Raw genomic sequence first — 19644 nt, forward strand, 5'->3', positions numbered from 1 at the left:
GTAGGGCAACCGCGCGCACCTTATCGAATACATCCCGGTACTCCTCGTATTCAGGAGGCAACAGAGTCCGAGGAAGTACACAGCAACTCGACAGGCCCATGGATGCAACAAGCCCCACACTGTGGTGACCACGAGAGGATCTCGGCCGATCTCCAATCGAAAGTCGGATTATGCTTCTGGAGCCAGGGGTACCCCAAGACCACCGAGTAGTGTGGAGACGAAATAACCTGGAAGCAGACTGACTCTCTGTGAACGGCACCAATGGCTAACCCCACTGGAAGGGTCTCATGAGTCACGTATGGCGGCAGAAGGGGTCTGCCGTCTATCGCCTCAAGAGCCAGTGGAGAACCTCGGGCCTGCAGGGGAATGGAATTGGCGGCAGCGAACACACTATCAATGAACAAACCACCAGCACCAGAGTCCACCAACGCCTGGGTCGTCACTGAACCCCCTGACCCAGGAGAGGACAACAGTGATCAGTGGTTTGTCAACACGGGAAACCGGGGACGAGGAGACTCCACCCAAGATCTGCCCCCGACAGGATCTCAGGTGCGAGCGTTTCCCGGACGGTTCGGACATGCCAACCGAAAATGCCCACCGAGACCACAGTACATGCATCGGCCCTCGCGTCTCCGGAGTACCCTCTCCCCCTCGGACAGGCGAGCAAAGCCCAGCTGCATGGGTTCATCCCCAGCCAAGTCATCCCCAGGAGGCGTGGGAGGAGAGGGAGGCACGGGTGGGACAGCAAAGGTAGACGCCAATCTGTTAGGAGGCCTCCGCAGACTCTCCTTAAAGGAAGGTCTCTCCCTGAGTCTGGTGTCAATCAAAATCAGGAAAGAAATAAGAGACTCGAGCTCCACTGGTAGGTCCTTAGCTGCAACCTCATCCTTCAAGGCATCCGAGAGACCATGAGAGAAAGCAGCGACCAGAGCCTCATTATTCCAGCCCACCTCTGCTGCCAGGGTACGAAACTCAATGGCGTATTCAGCTACGGATCGTGAACCCTGTCTGATGGACATAAGGAGCTTCGCAGCAGAGGCAGCACGCGACGGCACATCGAATACCCTCCGAAGAGAAGCAACAAAACCGGAAAACTCGGCAACCACCGGATTGTTGTTCTCCCATAAAGGGCTGGCCCAGGCCAAGGCCTTGTCCGAGAGCAGCGAAATTAAGAAGCCCACCTTTGATCTCTCAGTAGGAAAGGCATGTGGCAGCAACTCGAAATAAATGCCCACCTGGTTGAGGAAACCTCGGCACTGAGTTGGCTCTCCCCCAAAACGCTGTTGAAGGGGGGCAGAACCGGTCATACCCCGAGACACCGCAGGCGCAACAACAGGTGTCGGGGTAGACTCTGGCGCAACAACCAGAGCGGCAGTAGGAGCGGGCCCAGGAGCGACAACCGACCCATCGGCAACGGGAGCGAAATGAGCCGTGCGTTCAAGCAGGATTTGCAACGCCACGGCGAACTGACCCAACAGGTGATCCTGCTGATCAAGTCTGGCAACCAGCGTGGGTAGCGAGGATGGCCCTGTACCGTCAGAATTCATGGCTTGGTCCTAATGTCACGGAACCATGAACCAGACGTACAACAACAGATAAGTGAAAATAAGAAGGCTTTATTGAAAATCAAGCTGTAAAGCAAAAGTCCAAACGGATGGCAAAACCGAAGCAGAGTCCTTGCGAAGCCAGAGGTCAGGAGCCAGGAGGGTAGTCAGACGGAGCCGAGATCAGGAACCAGCAGGGTAGTCAGACGAAGCCAGGATCAGGAACCAGCAGGGTAGTCAGACGAAGCCAGGATCAGGAACCAGAAGCAACAGCGGTCTTAGAAGCATGTGAACACAGGAGGACCAAGCAAGGAACTGAAGCCACAGACCTCCTATATATGTGAGCTAGGCGTCCAGCTCCTCCCAGTGGGAAGGAGGAGCCGCAGAGTGGGAGGCTACAAGAAACCCAGAAACCAAGATGGCCGCCAGCACATGTCAAACGAAGGAGAACAGCAAGAAGGTAAGACCATGACACAAGGGGACCTCCCAGATCCCCTCCCTTTATGAATGAGTATGGGGTACATTGTACCCCTACCCATTCACCCCAAAAAAGGCAGTGTAGTGTAAATAATGACAAGAGACGGTTTTGAGAAGTCCTTTATTAAAAATCTTCCTCTGATCTTCTCCCTCTGGTATTTTTTCTTCGGATTTCTTCCTCTGGTCTTCTTCCTCTGGTCTTCTCCCTCTGGTCTCCTTTCTCCAGTCTTCTTCTTCCTCCAGTCCTCCTCCGGCGATGTCTTCCTTGATTATGCCGGCTCCGCTCTTTGCAGCTTCTTATATAGGCGTGGAGTTGTGGCCTCCTGGTGACATCACTCGGAGACCCTGTCCCCTTATGTTGTCACGTATCGGCAGATGACAACATAAGGGGGCGGGGTATCTGGGTGATGTCACCAGGAGGCCATGCCCCCATGGCTATATAAGGAGCTGCAAAGAGCGGAGCCGGCATAATCATGGGAGACATAGCCGGAGGAGGACCGGAGGGAGAAGACCGGATGAAGATTTTTAATAAAGGACTTCTCAAAACCGTCTCTTGTCATTATTTATACTACACCGCCTTTTTTGGGGTGAATGGGTAGGGGTACAATGTACCCCATACTCATTCACATAGGGAGGGGGTCCAGGATCTGGGGGGTCCCTTTGTTACAGGGGGCATCCAGATTCCAATAAGCCACCTGCCCGCAGACCCCCCACAACCACTGCCCAGGGTTGTCAAGAAGAGGCCCTTGTCCTCATCAACATTGGGAAAGGTGCTTTAGGGTGGGGGGGGCAGAGACTCCCTGCTCCAAAGCACCCACCCCCCATGTTGAGGGCGTGTGGCCTGGTATGGTCCAGGAGGATGTGGGGCCACTCACTTGTCCCCTCCCCTTTCCTGACCTGCCAGGCTGCATGCTCTGATAAGGGTCTGGTATGGATTCTGGAGGGGACCCCACGCCATTTTTTTCAGCATGGGGCTCCCTTCAGAATCCATACCAAACCGGACAGGTCTGGTTTGGAACCTGGGGGGGGGGCCCCATGACGTTTTTTTTCCCATTTTGGCATGGAGTTCCCCCTCAAGACCCTCGGAGCGCACATCGTACCGCGAGTCGGATCATCCTGATCCGACTTGTGATGCAACTTCCATTCAAATCAATGTGTTGAAAGCCATATCAAAGATGTGTCACAGACAACCATTGATTTTGAATGGAGGCAGAAAAACGCTGCTAAAAGCCAACGTGGCCAAACGTGCATTAACGCCAATGTAAAAATCTACTAAAAGCATGTTTTTACAGCTGCTTTTTTCCTGGTGTTAGCAGTGGCTCTGCAGCTCGTTTTTTCTAATGCTCTGTGTGCATGAGGCCTTAAAATGTGTTAGCTGGAATTTGGCTCTAATTTGTAAGTAATTTTTATACAGTTTATCTCAATCTACCAGTCCATCTAACACTACCCTCTCCTGGTAATGATGCTGTCTGAGGGCCTCTGTATTGCTCCACTATAGATAGAGAAACTATCCTACGATAGGAGGTGTATTGTTGGCCAAGTTACCTGCTGAAAATCAACCACCGTGTTCTATTGTTTTCAGAGCTCTCAAGGCATATTTATTTTATTGGCTTAACTACAGAAGCTACTGCTAATGCTGCACTTAGACTGCGTTTTTCTATGTGAACATTTAAATGCTTACATTTGTACAGCGTAGATTGGTCATATGTGTGGTCGCTTTTGCCCTTTATAAATTTAGGGCTGAGATATCAACAATGTGTAGGCAACAATGGCAGCACATGCACATTCTGAAGGTCAAGGTCATTGTGTGCATGGGCTGCTGCTACTGCTCAGACATTTTGATGTGTAGACCTGGGTGTGAATAAGTTATTCATATTGCTGTGGTGTAGGGGCAGAAAAACCTTGGCCTTCGTTCATTTAAAATGACTGAATGGTTAGGTAATTTTGTACATATTCTGCTGCTGTGTGAATAGCCTGTTTAGGAAGAGATGTAAATGTGAACAATTTTTGGATCACTATGGGGGAAAATTTACAGAATTACTTTACATAGCATACATCTCAACTAATACAGTCCTAAGTGCATTTATATGCATTTGAGCTAGAAATGCAGTACAGACCACTTTTTATACGGGATCCTGCAGTTGACAACTTTTTCCACCAACATCACAAAAAAAGTAAACATGCGATAGACTAAAGTGGAGCTCTAGATAAACAGCGAATTACACAATTCCAATTACTATTCCAACTGTGAAAGTGTTTGCAAACTTGCTATTTATGCACAAATGCCACACAACACAGCCAGGAAGATCATCTTCTACTTCCTGGTGTAGCTCTATGCTTCCTGAATCATCTGCCTGCTAAATCAACAGAACCATTGTCAAGTGAGAAAGCTGAAAGTGTGAAAGTGACATTAGAAGTTGCATTGTTGAGCCAAGAAATATGGTGTCACTTGTTTGACCCTGCTAGGTGACAAATGCATACATCAAAAGATTGGCAGTGCAATATAACAAATCTTTTGTAATTTACAGTAGAATCCTGAGCATACAGTACATGTTTCATACATGTTTTTAGCTGTGTGCCTGGATTTTCACTTGAATGCATTACTTTTCATCTGTTGTTTCACAGTCACTTTATTTAAGGTGAAATGTAAATACGCATGCCTTGATGTATTTTTATCTGTTCTGTCCTTGTGTTTGCATTTTTAGATTGGCAAATTTTTTGGAGAGATTGACCCAAGTCTAATGAAAAAGCTTGTTAACATCTCTGTATATGCATTTAATAAGTCTTATGACTACCAGTCCGTGTGTGATCCAGGTGAAGAGCCAGCAAAAACAGCTGCTTCCCGCTCTGTCTTTGTGGTATGTAATACCTCTGAACAATTATTGAACATACAGTAACAGTATTATTGCATACTAAACTGAATATCTTTTGTAGCCTACAATAGCTGATATTTTAAATCTTGGATGGTGGGCTTCAGCTGCTGCTTGGTAAGTTATCCTTTCTGATATAACAATATAACAATAAAGAAACAAAATGTCTGTAGTTAGAGCTTAAAAGCATGATTCATCACATTTTAATTAATTAAGGTTTAAGTTTTAGGGCCTAGACTTTAAAACAGGGTTAATATTTTTAGTGGTTGTCTGAACTGGACAACGATCATTAATCACTCATCAAATATTAAATGTTAAAATAAAATTTAGCAAAGAGTATTGGAGATATGTACATGAGTAGGTTCTTTTAATTGTTACAGGACATTCATGCATGAATTGGTAAATGGGGGTGTCTGCCTTAATATAAAACTGCCATGAGAGAAATTTGAGGTCTGGCACTCTACTGGGATGAATGGAAATGCAACATGTGTTCTTTTAGGCTTTCTTCCCCAGCAGAAAATACTAATTTGTTGCTATTGCATCCTAATGCTGGGAGTAAACAAAAAAAGTTAATCAGATAAAGTTTACATAATGCTAAATACTTCCCTACCACTCCCATGTGACAGCACTGGACTGGCCAAGACCAAGTGCAAATGTTGTCACAGGAGAGAATCAGAAATGTGTCACTTGCTTCCCTATACCCAGAAGTATGAAGTATTTTTCTTGTCAAAAATAGGAGAAGGAAATATACCTTCTATGTGAAGGGAATTTTAAGGCACCATACTATCAACACAAGTCAAATAAATAAAACAATACATTTATTGAGTCACATTACATTTTTTTTTTTTTGTGGATAACAAAATCACCACCTAGAAAAATTCTTACATATAATTTCATAGCAAATACCATAAACTAAACAAATGCGCTGTAATGTTGTGTCCCGCTAACAAATCTGACGCATTTCGCAGTTCACAGATGCTTCATCAGGGCCACCGTTGGATTGCTCTGGAAAGTTAAAGAAGATTTATGACAGTATATAAAAAATATATAAATGTAATAAATTAATTTCACAGAGGTGTATTATACAAAAATGGTTAACTGCTTACCACAGCCAATTTGAAAAACAAAATGGATCACTGACTCCTGAGATGGCACCACAAATTGTCTACAGAGGGAGAGGAAAGGGCTGCACAACATTGCTGCAGAGGTTGAAGGGGTGGGGGGTCAGCCTGTCAGTGCTCAGACCATACGCCGCACACTGCATCAAATTGGTCTGAATGGCTGTCGTCCCACAAAGAAGCCTCTTCTAAAGATGATGCACAAGTAAGTCTGCAAACAGTTTGCTGAAGACAAGCAGACTAAGGACAGGGATTACTGGAACCATATCCTGTGGTCTGATGAGACCAAGATAAACATATTTGGATCACATGGTGTCCAGCATGTGTGGCTGCAACCAGGTGAAGAGTACAAAGACAAGTGTTTCTTGCCTAGAGTCAAGCATGGTGGTGGGAATGTTATGGTCTGGGGCTGCATGAGTGCTACCGGCACTGGGGAGCTACAGTTAATTGAGGAAACCATGAATGACAACATGTATTGTGACATACTGAAGCAGATCATGATCCCCTCCCTTTGGACACTGAGCCACAGGCAGTATTCCAACAAGATAACGACCCCAAACACACCTCCAAGACAACCACTGCCTTGCTAAAGTAGCTGAGGGTAAAGGTGATGGACTGGCCAAGCATGTCTCAAGACCTAAACCCTATTGAGCATGTACAGCCTTTAGAATTTCCCCAACACAGGATTCAGACCGGATTCAACTTCTGCTATACACTACTTTACTGCTCATCTCTCTCATTTTGTGGGAAACTTAGCTCCAAAAACAAGTTAGATGTTCATAGTGATATACTGCATGTGTGTAAAAAAAAATATATATATATATATATACAGTGGGTACGGAAAGTATTCAGACCCCCTTAAATTTTTCACTATTTGTTATATTGCAGCCATTTGCTAAAATCATTTAAGTTCATTCTTCTTCCTCATGAATGTACACATAGCACCCCATACTAACAGAAAAACACAGAATTGTTGACATTGTTGCAGATTTATTAAAAAAGAAAAACTGAAATATCACATGGTCCTAAGTATTCAGACCCTTTGCTCAGTATTTAGTAGAAGCCCCCTTTTGATCTAATACAGCCAGGAGTCTTTTTGGGAAAGATGCAACAAGTCTTTCACACCTGGATTTGGGGATCCTCTGCCATTCCTCCTTGCAGATCCTCTCCAGTTCTGTCAGGTTGGATGGTAAACGTTGGTGGACAGCCATTTTTAGGTCTCTCCAGAGATGCTCAATTGGGTTTAAGTCAGGGCTCTGGCTGGGCCATTCAAGAACAGTCACGGAGTTGTTGTGAAGCCACTCCTTCGTTATTTTAGCTGTGTGCTTAGGGTCATTGTCTTGTTGGAAGGTAAACCTTCGGCCCAGTCTGAGGTCCAGAGCACTCTGGAGAAGGTTTTTGTCCAGGATATCCCTGTACTTGGCCGCATTCATCTTTCCCTCGATTGCAACCAGTCGTCCTGTCCCTGCAGCTGAAAAACACCCCCACAGCATGATGCTGCCACCACCATGCTTCACTGTTGGGACTGTATTGGACAGGTGATGAGCAGTGCCTGGTTTTCTCCACACATACCGCTTAGAATTAAGGCCAAAAAGTTCTATTTTGGTCTCATCAGACCAGAGAATCTTATTTCTCACCTGTCCTTCAGGTGTTTTTTAGCAAACTCCATGCGGGCTTTCATGTGTCTTACACTGAGGAGAGGCTTCCGTCGGGCCACTCTGCCATAAAGCCCCGACTGGTGGAGGGCTGCAGTGATGGTTGACTTTCTACAACTTTCTCCCATCTCCTGACTGCATCTCTGGAGCTCAGCCACAGTGATCTTTGGGTTCTTCTTTACCTCTCTAACCAAGGCTCTTCTCCCCCGATAGCTCAGTTTGGCCGGACGGCCAGCTCTAGGAAGGGTTCTGGTCGTCCCAAACATCTTCCATTTGAGGATTATGGAGGCCACTGTGCTCTTAGGAACCTTAAGTGCAGCAGAAATCTTTTTGTAACCTTGGCCAGATCTGTGCCTTGCCACAATTCTCTCTCTGAGCTCTTCAGGCAGTTCCTTTGACCTCATGATTCTCATTTGCTCTGACATGCATTGTGATCTGGAAGGTCTTATATAGACAGGTGTGTGGCTTTCCTAATCAAGTCCAATCAGTATAATCAAACACAGCTGGACTCAAATGAAGGTGTAGAACCATCTCAAGGATGATCAGAAGAAATGGAAAGCACCTGAGTTAAATATATGAGTCTCACAGCAAAGGGTCTGAATACTTAGGACCATGTGATATTTCAGTTTTTCTTTTTTAATAAATCTGCAACAATGTCAACAATTCTGTGTTTTTCTGTCAGTATGGGGTGCTATGTGTACATTCATGAGGAAGAAGAATGAACTTAAATGATTTTAGCAAATGGCTGCAATATAACAAAGAGTGAAAAATTTAAGGGGGTCTGAATACTTTCCGTACCCACTGTATATATATATATATATATATATATATATATATATATATATATAATGCCTTGCGAAAGTATTCAGCCCCCTTGAACTTTTCAACATTTTGCCACATTTCAGGCTTCAAACATAAAGATATAAAACTGTAATTTTTTGTGAAGAATCAACAACAAGTGGGACACAATCATGAAGTGAAATTTATTGCATATTTCAAACTTTTTTAACAAATAAAAAACTGAAAAATTGGGCGTGCAAAATTATTCAGCCCCTTTACTTTCAGTGCAGCAAACTCTCTCCAGAAGTTCAGTGAGGATCTCTAAATGATCCAATGTTGACCTAAATGACTAATGATGATAAATAGAATCCACCTGTGTGTAATCAAGTCTCCGTATAAATGCACCTCCACTGTGATAGTCTCAGAGGTCCGTTTAAAGTGCAGAGAGCATCATGAAGAAAAAGGAACACACCAGGCAGGACAGAGATACTGTTGTGGAGAAATTTAAAGCCGGATTTGGATACAAAAAGATTTCCCAAGCTTTAAACATCCCAAGGAGCACTGTGCAAGCGATAATATTGAAATGGAAGGAGTATCAGACCACTGCAAATCTACGAAGATCTGGCCATCCCTCTAAACTTTCAGCTCATACAAGGAGAAGACTGATCAGAGATGCAGCCAAGAGGCCCATGATCACTCTGGATGAACTGCAGAGATATACAGCTGAGGTGGGAGACTCTGTCCATAGGACAACAATCAGTCGTATACTGCACAAATCTGGCCTTTATGGAAGAGTGGCAAGAAGAAAGCCATTTCTTAAAGATATCCATAAAAAGTGTCGTTTAAAGTTTGCCACAAGCCACCTGGGAGACACACCAAACATGTGGAAGAAGGTGCTCTGGTCAGATGAAACCAAAATCAAACTTTTTGGCAACAATGCAAAACGTTATGTTTGGCGTAAAAGCAACACAGCTTATCACCCTGAACACACCATCCCCACTGTCAAACATGGTGGTGGCAGCATCATGGTTTGGGCCTGCTTTTCTTAAGCAAGGACAGGGAAGATGGTTAAAATTGATGGGAAGATGGATGGAGCCAAATACAGGACCATTCTGGAAGAAAACCTGATGGAGTCTGCAAAAGACCCGAGACTGGGATGGAGATTTGTCTTCCAACAAGACAATGATCCAAAACATAAAGCAAAATCTACAATTGGAATGGTTCACAAATAAACATATCCAGGTGTTAGAATGGCCAAGTCAAAGTCCAGACCTGAATCCAATCGAGAATCTGTGGAAAGAATTGAAAACTGCTGTTCACAAACGCTCTCCATCCAACCTCACTGAGCTCGAGCTGTTTTGAGCTGTCTCTCGATTTGCAAAACTGATAGAGACATACCCCAAGCGACTTACAGCTGTAATCGCAGCAAAAGGTGGCGCTACAAAGTATTAAATTAAGGGGGCTGAATAGTTTTGCACGCCCAATTTTTCAGTTTTTTATTTGTTAAAAAAGTTTGAAATATCCAATAAATTTCGTTCCACTTCATGATTGTGTCCCACTTGTTGTTGATTCTTCACAAAAAATTACAGTTTTATATCTTTATGTTTGAAGCCTGAAATGTGGCAAAAGGTCGAAAAGTTCAAGGGGGCCGAATACTTTCGCAAGGCACTGTGTATATGTGTATATATATATATATATATATATATATATATATATATATATATATATATATATATAATTATAAAAATACATATAAAAAAATATAAAAATAAAAATGTCATATAGTCCAAAAGTCCCAGTATTTGTGCAAAGTGCAAAAAATGGTGCAAATTATGGTCTGTAATTTGATTGCAAACAAACAAGTGCAAACATGCTCCCCATTAGGACCGCACTCACCAAATGGAGGTACCCCTGTAGGGGGTCGCAGGTATATAATCAACAAATAGAATAGGACTCCCCCCAGCCGCTCTAGTACCGACTAGCACAAATAGACTTTCAGCCCATGTTTGTAAATAGTTCCTGTCCAGCGTTAATGTAAGTGATGGATCCTCCTCATGACCATGCAGGAAGAAGAGGCTTCATAGTGTAAAACCATTGATAAACAAGACTTTATAAGATAATAGTTGCACTTACATTATTATTATTCGGTCCACCAAAAAAATAATTTTTTAAAGTGATTCAATACATGTATTGTTTTATTTATTTGACTTGTGTTAGTATGGTGCCCTAAAAGTCCCTTCACATCAAATATATATTTCCTTCTCCTTTTCTTGGCAAATTGAGTTATTGGGATATGGCACTATATGCTGACTCCCTGAGATTTGGTAAACTATACTTTTATATGAATTATTTATCGTACTCGTACAGTACAGGACATGGCTGTAGTCCTAGACTATGGGTTATTTACAGGCTACCATCAGGCATTGAACTTATATAATATAACCCAAAACTTTCTTAGATACTTTGGAGAATTTTTTTTCCTTTTTAAGCCTTTCCTTTCCTTTTTTTTTCTTCTTATTTGAATATGCATTGCCCTGGCCTATCTATTCGTTTCTAGATTGGTTACCCTTGGTGTTTACCGTGGGAACCGTACTTGGATCCCACTGTAGTGGGGTTATCCAGTAAAGGTGCTCATCTTGGCATGTTTTTGCAATGAGTATATGTAGCCACAGAGTTCTATAGAGTTCCAGGACAGTAGTCCATCCCTATGGTTCCCAGACTGGAAGACCCCTTCATGGTTATGCCCCCCATGATGGGTAAACCCTGGAGCCATAAATGGCCTAGTGACACGGACAAGGTAAGTCAGGGTTTCTCTGAACTTTGGACAGCTCCTGGCTATACACAACCTGCAATGCTTAGCGCACACTCAGATATGGAACAGGAATGGGAAGTTATTCATTTTGTTGTGAAAATTCACATTTTGCTTGCCTCTGAGATCTCCGGTATATATTTATACTTATTTTAAAATTTGATATTTTCCCATCCACGCTTTGTCTCAGAATGGTGATGTGAGTTGCAACACATCTCCTGGCTGACCCATTTCAACCCACCATTTTTGTCAAAAATATGCACACCATGTTTACTGCATTTACGGCCTCCTACTGCTACAGGGACACAGCCAAGAAACTTGGGTATAAGTTACACCTGCATTGCGGACATGCAACACCCTATTCCCTTGCATCCATTCAGTGAGCACCCCACAGATAATCCCCTAACCTATTAATGGTGGATCACAGGTGCAAGGGAGTATGGACAAAAGGGTTGAATACTATGTGCTCTGCCTAAGGAATATAGAAAAAGCACAAAACACAGCTCAGTGTGATAGCTTTTCCCTTGTCCCGGTGCAATGTTCTACTATAACATTGCCCCCTTCCCTGATTTTAGCTCCCTCTCAGGCACACGTAATGTGGCCTATTAGACAAAATCTGATTTTACTGCCACTATGTCTGAATTTTTAGGAACACTTTTGCCACTCTTGGAACCTTTGGTTTGGTTTTACCAAAGTAGACCCCTCCACCATAACATTTTCAGCCAACGTCCATAGAACTATTCTGTTCCTTCGAACCTTCAACTAATTAATCAACTTTCTGTCTGCATTCCTGCCCTCATGCAGTCTGAAGTACCTGGATCTAATTTTGGACACGGCCCAAGCCAGAATTTTCCTTCTTCCAGAAAGAATGGCATCCTTAAAGTGCTTGTAAAGTCTCTACAATAAACTCCCATGATAGATTCTCCTATTGGGCAATAGTAATGGCCATGTGTTTTTTTTTTTTTACCAATATAATCTCTATATACCTTTTCCCAGCAGTGATTCTGTGCAGTCATATGGCTTTCCCGAGTCTTACTCTCCAGCAGAGAAACTCCAGTTGGAGGGGCTCTCATCCCTCTGCTGGTTTAGTTTCAGTTTCAGGAGAGGAGGGCAGGGACAGGGAGAGGAGGGGGTTCACACAGAGCATGGAAATGACAGGAAGGGAGGGAGAGAGAGGGAGATACAGATCTTAGATACAGAGAGAGTAGGATGATGGAAAGTCAGTTTTACTGACAGGAACGGGCAGGATCAACTAGGTATTATACTATATGGAAAAGGATAAATAACATTGCAAACAATTATTAGCACAAAAATAATAGGATCGGTCAGACGATCACAGGAAGGATCGGTCTGTCAATCGCAGGATCAATCAAGAAAGGAAGGATTGGTCAATCGATCACGGAAAAGGATCGGTCAATCGATCATGGAAAGGATCGATTGCAGGAAGGATTGGTCGATTGAACGCAGGAAGGATTGGTCAATCAATCGCAGGAAGCATTGGTTAATCAAAAAAGATCAAAGGATTGGTTGATCAAAGGAAAGATCAAATGATCAAAGGAAATATAGGTGGATCAATTGTGGGAAGGCTAGGTTGATCAATCACAGAAAGCATTAGTCAGTCGATCTCAGGAAGGATTGGTTGGTCAGTCGCAGGAAATATCAGAGTAAGAAAGGACCGGTCGATCAATCGCAGGAAGGATTGGTCGACCAACTGCAGGAAGGATTGGTTGATCAATTTCAGGAAGGATTGGTTGATAGATCGCAGGAAGCACTGGTCGATTGAAAGAAGGATCAATTGAAGGTAGGATCGATTGATTACAGGAAAGATTGGTCAACCGATTGCACAGATGGAAGGACTGGTGGAAGGAAGGATCAGTCAGTCGAGTGCAGGAAGGATCGGTGGATCAATCAAAGGAAGGATCAAAGTAAGGAAGGATTGGCCGATCAATCAATGGAAGGATTGGTCAAAGGAAGGATCGGTCAGTCGATTGCCCATCCCTTGCGAAAGCAATAAAGTTGATTAAAAAAAGTTAGAGACAATTTAAACATTTTTTGAATAAAATAAGTAATAAAAATAATAATAAATGCATATGTAAACGGCGATCGAACCACGCATGTGAGGTATTGCTGCAAATGTCAGATCGAGAGCAATAACTCTAGCACTAGACCTTCTGTGTAACTCTAACCTGGCAACCTGTAAAGGCTTTTAGAATTTTGCTAATAGAGATTTTTAGGTACCGTAGTTTGACGCCGTTCCACGGGAGTATGCAATTTTAAAACGTGCCATGTTTGGTAACTATTTACCCAGCGTAACATTATCTTTTATATTTTTCCAAAAATTGGGTATTATATAGTGTTTTATTATTTTTGTGTCAAAATGTGAACTTATCCTTAAAGAAAGAGGAGAGGGAGAGTAGCTTCAGGGGAATTGCATTGCTCTATCTAGGCAGGAGGAGGGGGGGGGGGCAGGGAGGAGACTCAAAGACTTTGGAAGAGACAGGAGGAGAGGGAGATGCAGAGATGCTCTGGAGATACCTGGATGATGGAGGCACGTAAACTGACCACGCTTTTAGAGATCAGCTGTGGTCAGTTTACAGAGGGGAAGACGGGAACAATCAGGTATTGTAGAACATAGAAAGGGACAGGAGCATGTCTGTTTTTTAAGGGTTGCAAATGCTTTGAGGTCCCTCATGCAGACCCTCAGATCCAAAATACACTGCTCGTTTTTTTTCTCCATTAAGGTTATGGGCCTAATGGTGGCCTCCTTTGAGGCAGTTCCCTTTGCCCAGTTTCACTCCAGAAGTCTTTAACTCAAAATTCTGACCTTGTGGAACAAACAGATCCACTCTCTGTATTGTCCTATGTGACTATTCAGCAAGACAATCCTCCCCCTGACATGATGGATCTCCAACCTTACACTGGAGTCATAAAAGGCATTCCCTCCAGTGTTGTGGATGGTGACAACAGGCTGGTTAGGGTGGAGTTTACAACTCCCTAACTGGTCAGCAGACCTGGTCTTCAGTCAAGTTAAGACTCCCCATTATTATTTTGGAACTGGGAGCCATTCGATTATCTCTACAGCACTGGACCTCCCTTTTGCAAGGTCACCTAGTCAGGGACAGTCAGACAATGCCACAGCAGTTGCCTACATAAACTATCATGGGGATATCACAAGTTCAGCTACCCTGTGGGAAGTTACCTTAAACCTTTCCTGAGTGGAAATTCCCATTCCAGTTCATGCTGCCATCCCCAGTGTGGTAAATTGGCAATCAGACCCAGTTAATATTCTCTGGCTTGTATTTTGGCCTTAGATCTGGTCTTGACCAGTATTCTGCCTTATTCTTTTCCAGAAAATTCCTGTTACAAAGTACTTAATCAATACTTTTCTTAATTCCGCTATTTGACCTCCTGTGTCTCCTTGGGATCTGAACCTTGTGCTTTCCATATTTCAGAGACCCCACTTTGAGCCAATCAGAGATATCTCTTCGGAAGACCTCACATGAAAGGTTGCCTTCTTAGTAGCCATTACATATATTTGGCATGTTTCTGAGCTGGTGGCTTTTTCTTATAAGGAGCATTTTCTTTTACTCCACAGGGACAAGATGGTGTTGAGGCCAAGATGTTCATTTCTACCAAAGATGGTTTCTTGGCTTCATTAAAATTAGGATATTGTCCTGCCCGTTTTTTGTCCCACTTTAAACCACACCAAGGAGACTTATCTGCATTGCCTAGATGTAGTCATGGCTGTTAGAATCCACTTAGCAGGTTAGGCTTCTATTCACAACACTGAGTTACTTTTTGTCCTCCCTACATGCTCTTGTAGCAGACATCCAGCCTCCGAAGCCACCATTGCAGGTATATCAGACAACTAATGTACCCCTAGGGGCAAAGTTCCTACTTTCCTTATAATAGCCCATTCCACTGGATCTGTTGGTGTCCCTTGGGCCTTCAAACATCAAGCATCTGTATCCCAGATTTGCAAGACAGCTACCTGGATCTCTGTTCACATGCGGTTTTTTTCAGGTTCTTAATCTTATTTTGTGGGCCTGTTGGTAGTTCTGTTTGCTATGTTGATGCCCAGCCCTGCTTGGGTACTTCCAATGGTCTATGATTATGGCCCTGTGTCCTGTACTGTAGGATGAGGATAAAGGGAATTGTGAGTTACCTGTAAATTCCTTACGTTGGAGTACTGTACAGGAAATTGGGCCCTGCCCTCCTATGGTCACTCTTTATTGCTTGCCAAAAAACTGGAGTTCCGTGGAGGGGGTGGGGTTATATGAGTATGTGCTAGAGGCATCCCTAGCACAGTTCTTTGCCAGTGTCCAATCACTTGAATGTAGCCTGCATGGCGTGTGACTACAACTCGTGACCTGTACTGTACTCCAAGATACGGAATTTATAGATAAGTCAAAATTCACTTTTTTGCATGGTAAGGGCACAAAGGAAAAATAATTAAGTAGTGCTAGGTAAGGGGGCATTAAACCAAACCTGTTGCTTTGTCCTACATGGTCAAAGCACAGGTTCACTAATATATTATTATCTGGGATTATAAATATGAAAAGACACTATTGTCTGATGTAAGCTGTCAACAGAAAACCTATTGTTCTAATATTCTCTGCTTTTATAAACAACATGAGAAGATGATAAGTATTTATAATGGCTGGTAGCAATCAGATTACTGTATGCATGACCAGTTTTTTTAAACCTTTTTTGTCTAAATTTGTAAATTAAATAACCAAACATAACCCTGAGTGGAAAATACTAGAAATATCGGCATATTTGCAGAACAGACCTGAAAGCTGATGTAAAAAATAAAAGCATTTAAATGACAATTCCACATTTTCTAAGCAATTAAACTTGCATATATATTTTCTATGTAAGTCATTAACTTATTTAATTTTGTTAAAATTGCCTTAACATTATAACCTTTTGTCACTTTGGTTTTCCAAGGCCCCTTACACACGGGCAGATCCGTTTCCACAGACTCCGCTAGCTCATTGTGTATCGCTCTGTTGTTCCCTGCTGAGCAGGCAGATGACAGGTTTGTTTCAGCTCATTGTGCAGACATGGAACTGCCAGAGTCCCACTCTCCTCTATGGGGAGATCGGATGAAAACAGACAGCATGTCCGTTTTCATCCGACCTGACCCGCTGGATGGATGACGAACGTATCGCCATCCTTTTTTTTTCAGAGTATTTTGTCGGATCAGATGCCAGACCAATGTCAGCTGACATCTGCCTCCCTATAGAGTAGAATAGGTGGCCCAATCGCGTCCACCTGAAAACCGGACAGGCAGACCTTATCTATCCGATCGTGTGAAAGGGGCCTTATTTTTTAAAATTTCCAATGTCTCTTCCTAAACTTGTAGCACTCAACATTTCAGGTTAGTGTCATTGATTCACTGCTTATCACAAATTTCTACACAGAGCCTGGGGGAAAAAATCATGCATCCATTGCAATAGAATTTTCCCTTATGCTGAGGTGCTTTCAAAAAGTACTAAGACTAAAGGAATGTCGGGACATTCCTTCTCTTATAATAACACCTAGACTGATCAGGCAGATCTTCTAACTTAGCATTTACAGGCGGTCTCCAGGTTACAAACATCCGACTTACAAATGACTCCTACTAACAAATGGAGGGAGACAACAGGAATTGAGGGGAAATCTACTCCTAGGAAGGGAAATTCACTCCTGTAAGAGTTCTCATGGGGAAAAAGGTGTCTCCACTGAAGCTTTATCACTAATCCTTGTTTCCACAACAACCCAAATTTTTCAAAATCCAATTGTCATAAGGACAGAACGTGAGGGGAATCTTCTGAACAGGGGTACAGACAGCAAAACAAATGGTACAGGGATGTTACTCTTCCCTATGCTATCCAAAAAACGTAAAAATGATTATTTTGGCTGGAGCTACACTTAAAAAATGTACCTGTTCTGACTTACAAACAAATTCAACTTAAGAGCAAACCTACAGTCCCTATCTTGTTTGTAACCCGGGGAATGCCTGTAGTTTAGGAAAGTGCATTAGAAGGCCTGTATCAATAGCTTCAAAACAGAGTAAGGAAATAGTCAACAGTAAGGTTTGTTCAGATCCTTGCAGTGTATAAAGATTATCTGTAGTGGATATTAAAAGTGTGATTCCAAAACTACACTTCATTTAATTCACCAGTGCTCAGAAAGCACACATTATTACTAAATTACTAAATCTTTACTAAATCAATATTAATAAATTAATAAAACCACACGCTAACTATATCTGCATATACTGCAGAACTGGAACGTAGAAGCAGAACATAATCCAGTAAGACAAAACTTGATATAGAGCTATTACTGATGTACTGTGATTTGTGACTTAAGGCTTCTGACTAAATCACCATGCAGCTGACAGCTCATTAATCCCTCCTTGAACTTTGATCTGCTATGCTTCTCACACACAAAAAAAATACGTTTAGCTTTAACCTATGATAAACTTTATTGTTATGAGAGAAAAATATACAGCTGTTTAAGGAGGAACAATTGCCAAAGATTATAAGTGTAAAACAGAATACAATACATTCTATGGGAGCACATATAAAGACTGTTTACTTGGTGTCTACTGATAATGCAACGTAAAGCAGTTTGATGTTACCACTGAAAATTGTGTGCTTAACTGAAATGTGAAAAGTGGAAATACTAATTAATGGTTTATGCCTTAGGTCCATATTACAGCAGTTATTCTGGAGTCTCACCTTGCCGCACTTTAATGAAGCTGGTATGTTGAAATACTTTTATATGTATTATTTTTTTCATATTTAACTAAAAAATTGTTAATATTTTTTACTTTTTAAAGAATGCATATTTGAACACTTATAGCTCAACTCTGCCCTTCCCTCTTATCAAAGGACACTCCCCTTAAGGCTGCCGAACTGTGTGTTTTTTGTCTTATGCTTACCTATTTCAGAAGTCTTTAGGCCAGTCAAGTAATGTGTGGAGTCCTCTTCCTCTTCTGGTCTTTTTGGTGCATTCTCAAGGATGCGAAGAGCAGTGTTAACCCAATGTTAATTACACTTTAAGTGCAGGGAACTGTAGATCCCCCAACCCAAAAAGAAGTTCAAGACTACCTTTGCTCACAGTATGTTCTCATTTTTTGAGTTGAATGATGCCCAGCATCATTAAACCCAAAAGACTGAGGACATCCTGTGATGAAACAGATATAGTGAGGAGGACAGCACTGGAGGTGAGTATTGCATCTGGTGCTGCTTTTTTTTATTTCATCTGTGTATGGTGTTCCATTGAAAAAAAAAATAGTCCAAAGTTGGACTTTGTGTAGTATCAAAGCATTATCTATATTAATATATATTTACATTGTATGTATTTAAAAAAAGCACATTTTTTGCACATTATTATTATTACCATATTTGCTGGGAAAGCAGATACAGCATACTGTAGATAACACATTTATTCCCTCATTATTTATTTATGACTGCAGTAGTATTTAATTCATTTTCAAAATCATCATCAGTGATAGGCAATGGGACATGTTCAGCATTTGCGTTTAAGTGAATGGTAGATACCTTAGGATCATGTGTCTATAAAAATGTCCATAAAGACAAGCATGGCCTATCTACTACTGTTCAAAAGTTACCATCCGTAAAAGTGTAAGGAGATAAGTACTTTGAATAAAGTTTTTATCTTGCTACATTATCATACAATATTACTTTTTTAGGACATTTTCCTTTAGTTTTCATGTAATTATTGCTTCTAAATAATTTTGTAGATTTTAAAGAATTAACCTGCAGTAGTTACTTTCCATAAAATTCATGAGGCATTTTAATCATGAATTTTATGGATAGCAACTACTGCAGGTTAATTCTTTAAAATCTAGTCATAGATATTCATATTTATTGTGATCAAACCTCTTTATAAGCATTTAGATAGCAGGTGATATTTCTGTCTTCTGTTACTAACACAAAAAAAATGTCTGTGCATGATTGGATTATGGAAGTCAACAGAGCTTTACCTCATTCACTAAGCTAAAGAAAAATTCCTTTGTGAAGTGAACAGACTAGTTTCCTTTACTGAATCAACCCCATATTGTTCATTTGTACAGTTATTGATGAATTCAAATACGACTTCATTTTTACTGATATACTTCAATAAAACACAAAATGCAATGCAATTCAGCATTACAGCAATTTAAAGCAGCTATTAAGTGGAATTTTGAAAAGTACATGCTAAAATGTGATGAAACTGATATGTTCTTACAAAGTTCCATATCTATAATGTATTGAACTATATCCTTGAAGCAATTTGTAACAATATCTCTTGGCTTTAATACGTGACCTAAGGGAAACTACTGCTGAATACAACAAAGCCAAAGGCAACAACATGAGGGACGTAGCACAGCCAAAC

General features: G+C 41.9%; 1 protein-coding gene across 2 annotated transcripts in view; it reads left to right on the plus strand.

Annotated features, from left to right (window-relative positions):
- The window catches only part of CACNA2D1 (calcium voltage-gated channel auxiliary subunit alpha2delta 1), a 960240-nt gene that overhangs the window by 914802 nt on the left and 25794 nt on the right, over positions 1 to 19644 (plus strand). For both annotated transcript variants that reach the window (XM_082257081.1, XM_082257082.1), the window contains 3 exons: positions 4727 to 4879; positions 4956 to 5008; positions 17949 to 18004. In XM_082257081.1, coding sequence (XP_082113207.1) covers positions 4727 to 4879; positions 4956 to 5008; positions 17949 to 18004 — 262 coding nt within the window. The remainder of the gene's footprint in view (positions 1 to 4726; positions 4880 to 4955; positions 5009 to 17948; positions 18005 to 19644) is intronic.

This window comes from Pelophylax lessonae, assembly GCF_965119305.1.
Source record: "Pelophylax lessonae genome assembly, chromosome: 4".
NCBI classification, from domain to species: Eukaryota; Metazoa; Chordata; class Amphibia; order Anura; family Ranidae; genus Pelophylax; species Pelophylax lessonae.